This window comes from Notolepis coatsorum, assembly GCF_963971535.1.
Source record: "Notolepis coatsorum genome assembly, chromosome: 10".
Taxonomy (NCBI): Eukaryota; Metazoa; Chordata; class Actinopteri; order Aulopiformes; family Paralepididae; genus Notolepis; species Notolepis coatsorum.
The window spans coordinates 23,808,118-23,813,117 of record NC_140174.1 but is presented as its reverse complement, the minus strand read 5'-3'; the positions used below and the strand labels follow the sequence as shown (position 1 = coordinate 23,813,117).

Below are 5,000 nucleotides of genomic sequence, written 5' to 3'. Positions count from 1 at the left end.
TTAACAGAGATAATTGGTTGATATCTTAATCATTTGTGTCCAGTGACTGCAAGCTAATGGTTTCAGTCAATACTGTTTGGTAAGTAATGGATCGAATGAAAACTCATAAAGTTTGGAAGTCGGAGTCCCAATTTTTTATTTCATACCTGAATGTAAAAAACCTCTACTGTTTAATTATGACTCATAGACAACACTCCAACGTATCGGAAGAGTCCTCAGATCATGAGATTTGATATCACTTATTAGCAAACCTCTAAACAGATGTACACGGTTACAAGGTTTTAATCAACGAATGAATTTGTTCTTACCCGACATGGCGAGATCAGACACATATTAGGATCCCAAACAGTAGAACAGAGGAACCTAAAGCAGTGGAGGGGGTTACGGGCCAGTCAGACTAGTGGAAACAGTCTCTCCCTACCCTCTTGTGGACACTCACAATATTGCAACTGCCTTGGCCGGCTACAATCATTAGTATTTCGCATCTGCTATGGCAGCATTTTTATCATAATTGACATGCTACAGTGTAATGGATTCAAAACAGGATGGAAAATGCCTGGCCATTCGGCTAAATCTGTCACGTAAGAACTTTTAGATTCCTATTTTCATTATGCAGTATGTGTGATTACAGTACATGTCATTCCTCAAAAAACTCTACTTGGCAGACTCAATTGGTTTTTACTGACTTAACGGAAGTGATGGATGAATGAATAGATTTCGAATGAATGTTTCTGAAGTGCAGCTTTCTATTTAAACCACTGCCAACAACACCAGTGTCGCCAGTCCTGACTCATAAAGGCTCTCTCTCTCTCTCTCTCTCTCTCTCTCTCTCTCTCTCTCTCTCTCTCTCTCTCTCTCTCTCTCTCTCTCTCTCTCTCTCTCACTGTGTCTCTCTCCCTCGCTCTCTCTGTGTGTCTTTCTCTCTCTCACTGTGTCTCTCTCTGTCTCTCTCTCTCTCTCTCTCTATCTATCTATCTATCTCTCTCTGTCTCTCTCTTTCTCTCTCTCTCTCACTCTCTCTCTGTGCCTCTCTCACTGTGTCTCTCTCCCTCGCTCTCTCTGTGTGTGTCTCTCTCTCACTGTGTCTCTCTCTGTCTCTCTCTCTCTCTATCTATCTATCTATCTCTCTCTGTCTCTCTCTTTCTCTCTCTCTCTCACTCTCTCTCTGTGCCTCTCTCACTGTGTCTCTCTCCCTCGCTCTCTCTGTGTGTGTCTCTCTCTCACTGTGTCTCTCTCTGTCTCTCTCTCTCTCTATCTATCTATCTATCTCTCTCTGTCTCTCTCTTTCTCTCTCTCTCTCACTCTCTCTCTGTGCCTCTCTCACTGTGTCTCTCTCCCTCGCTCTCTCTGTGTGTGTCTCTCTCTCACTGTGTCTCTCTCTGTCTCTGTCTCTCTGTCTCTCTCTCTCTCTCTCTCTCTCTCTCTCTCTCTCTCTCTCTCTCTGTCTCTCTCTCTCTCTCTCTCTCTCTCTCTCTCTCTCTCTCTCTCTCTCTCTCTCTCTCTCTCTCTCTCTCTCTCTCTCTCTCTCTCTCTCTCTCTCTCTCTCTCTCTCTGTCCGTGTCGTTCTCGTGTCTCTTTGTGTCGTTCCTACATCAGGTCGGGGAAATAGAGGAGCAGCTTGCAGCCGCCAGGAGGGAGGTGACGAAGTCGGAGGAAGCCAATCAGAAGCTCCAGAGGGACGTGAAAGAGGTCTGTCGGGCCAATCTGTTCCTTCCTGGCCGGGGCCCCTGAACTCCCATGGCTCCCAGGGCTCTGGTGTATATTAGTCCCCGTAATGTGCATCTAGTCTACTGTAAAAGAGCCAATACATCGTTTTCTTTTAACGGGGAATGACATTAAATAAGAAAAGGAGTTCTATTTTAGGATCATGTGACAGATGAGATTCACACATAAGATGCCAGAAAGAACAATATGGCCACTGTTTCAATGGTGTTACATATTTGACTACAGTGAACATCAGCTCGGTGTGTATTTGGATCCAACGTTTCAAATCTATTCTTATAGAGGCAAATATAGGCTACACTAGATGTTTTTGTTTTTCAAATAAATAGCAATATATAGAATAAATCTAATTAATTAATTAATTGTATTCAATTTATTTTCAGAGCTCAAAAAACATTCCATCACGACAAGTTTGAAATCACAGCACACGGCTGATACCTGGCCATCGTCATCATCATCATCATCATCATCATCATCATCATCATCATCATCATCATCATCATCATCATCATCATCATCATTATCATCGTCATTCATTCATTCAGTCAATCTTTATTTCATCTCGAAGGATCATTGGGAGCAAGCTCTCATTTACCATGACGTTGAGAAATACAACACATAATAAATAAAAATAATGTTTTAAGTCAATCAATTAAACATTTAAAATAATTAAAACAACTGCAGACTGTGGTGAAGTGGTTTGCTAGTAACGATTTAAGCTCAATAATATATACTATAATGAATTGAGTTTGAAGGTGCATTGCAAAACATTCCATGTTTCTGGGGCACAGAAGCTAAAAGCAGATTTTCATAATTCAGTGCAAACTCTTGGAACCTTAACCTCTTACACGTCACAAATAGATCAATACAGTCCGTATTAAGTGATGTTGTGACGTTTTTAAAATGTAGCCAAGAGTAAAGACCCTAACCCTATCAAAACAGCAGTCAAAGTGTATATTTTCAGCATTAGAGAAATATGAGCTTATGAAAATCTCTGCGCATTGCATCGGAAACCGGATGATTTAGACGCGAGGACATTTCATAAAACTACACTACCCAGCTCACACCAGCCGCAGACAAAGGAAGGCCAACCATTTTGGTAAAATCCCCTGTAAATCATCTGCCCTTTGTTTGCTTAGACTTTTAGTACACTTGATCTCAAGAAGGTGCTGAATGAAGAAAAATTAAGCAATTTTACGCTTGTAGTCAATGTTAGCATGGTGTTATTCACCATCAATTTTTTAAATAATAATTTATATTCTCCTTTGGTTCATTACAATTTACTCAAGCATAGTAATAGACACAATATTTCTGACACTGGGAATACATTCCCTGAGGTCCGTAGATATCCCTAGATACCAATAACATGCAAATGGACCTTGTAGAAGTGGAGCAATCTTCCATTTACTTGGGTATGTAATTTTAGGTAAATTTTCTGAAAATATGGCTAGGGGTTAAGAGGTTAAGCGTAAAAGCCAATCACCAGAGCGAGTATGATAAGGTCCAGAGCTCCAACCAGCAATTAGGTGAGGTAGGGTGGAAGATCATTAATAATGGCCTTATACAGAAACAGATGCCAATGCAAGTCACGTCTCTCTGCCAGAGAGGACCACCCAACCTTAGCATAAATAGGATACTGTACAATGGTGGATACAGTCAACAGTGATACATCTAAGAACAGAATGATATACAGAGTCCAGAGGCTTTAGAGTGGAAGCAGCAGCTTGTCTATAGAATAATGTCTCCATAATCCAAAACTGCTTCTCGCTGTCTCGCACTCTTGGTATCTTGGTCTCAGCCTCTGGGCCTCAGGAACCTTAAGTGTAAGCCAATCACCAGGGCGAGTACGATAAGGTCATCTTCATCATCATCATCACCACGTGAATGTTTAAAAAATCACTTCATCACTTTCTCACATGACGTGTTCTCCTTCCTCCTCTGCCAGGCGCTGTGCCAGCGGGAGGACATGGAGGAGAGGATCACCACGCTTGAGCGCAGGTGAACCGCCGCCTCTCCATCACACACGCTTTCTCTCTCTCGCATAGCATACATAGGGGGCCATAGCTATGTTTCACCCATTTCAACTGAGACGCTCGCTCGCTAGCAGGGCCCCCTGTTACGTCCCCAGGCCCGGCCGCCTGTTACTGTTCCGCAACTGTAAGTTACTTCCGGGGTAGGCCTGATTGGCCCCGACAGGCACGTGACAGGCGCGGCCACGCCCCGCGGCAGCCTCAGGACGCGCAACGAGGCTGCTGAGAGCTGTCGCGCGGAAATAGGCTGTCTATTGCCTCGCGCTGCAACGAGGAAATAGGCTGTCTATTGCCATTCTCTAAGACAAACTCTAACCTTAACCAGCTCCTTAACAGCGCCTAAACTTAACCCTTTAACCTTAAGCAACTCCGAAACTATGCCTAACCTTAACCTTAACCTTAACCATGCCTAACCTTAACCATAAGGCATAACCAACTCCGAAAGAATATTGCCATTCTCTAAGACAAACTCTAACCTTAACCAGCTCCTTAACAGCGCCTAAACTTAACCCTTTAACCTTAAGCAACTCCGAAACTATGCCTAACCTTAACCTTAACCTTAACCATGCCTAACCTTAACCATAAGGCATAACCAACTCCGAAAGAATATTGCCATTCTCTAAGACAAACTCTAACCTTAACCAGCTCCTTAACAGCGCCTAAACTTAACCTTTCTAACCATAACCAACTCCGAAACAATGCCTAACCTTAACCAACTCCGAAACATTAAAGTTAACATGCCTAAACTTAACGGCGAACGAATGCACGTTAAAAAAAAATTAAAAAAAGATTAAGGGAATCGAACTTGCCAGCAACGGAAGGTAGGATCCACACCAATGCAGCGCTGCCAATTGAGCTATTTCTGGATAGTGAAAAAGGGCGTATTACTGCTACATAATGCTGCCACGGAGCGTGCCGCGCGGCAGAGAAAGTTGCGTGTCCTGAGGCTGGCGCGGGGCGTGGCCGCGCCTGTCACGTGCCTGTCGGGGCCAATCAGGGCTACCCCGGAAGTAACTTACAGTTGCGGAACAGTAACAGGCGGCCCGGCCGGGCATGAGAATGACAGTGGACAGTTCCCTCCTCCTGACATTGGTTCCCTACCTCCCTCTGGTGACCTAAGCCCGATGGTGCAGTCGGCCATCTTATGTTGGTTTCAAGTAATTGAATTCATTTCTAATTAGTTTTAAGTTTCAAGTTTCTTTAATAGTTGTCATACAGAAGTACAGAATACTTTTATACAAAATGCTT

General features: G+C 43.4%; 1 protein-coding gene across 1 annotated transcript in view; it reads left to right on the top strand.

Annotated features, from left to right (window-relative positions):
* LOC311235499 (liprin-alpha-3-like) overlaps positions 1–5,000 on the top strand; it is a 62,859-nt gene that overhangs the window by 22,191 nt on the left and 35,668 nt on the right. The window contains exons 6-7 of the mRNA XM_084322967.1: positions 1,597–1,689; positions 3,668–3,720. Of these exons, the coding sequence (XP_084179093.1) occupies positions 1,597–1,689; positions 3,668–3,720 (146 nt within the window). The remainder of the gene's footprint in view (positions 1–1,596; positions 1,690–3,667; positions 3,721–5,000) is intronic.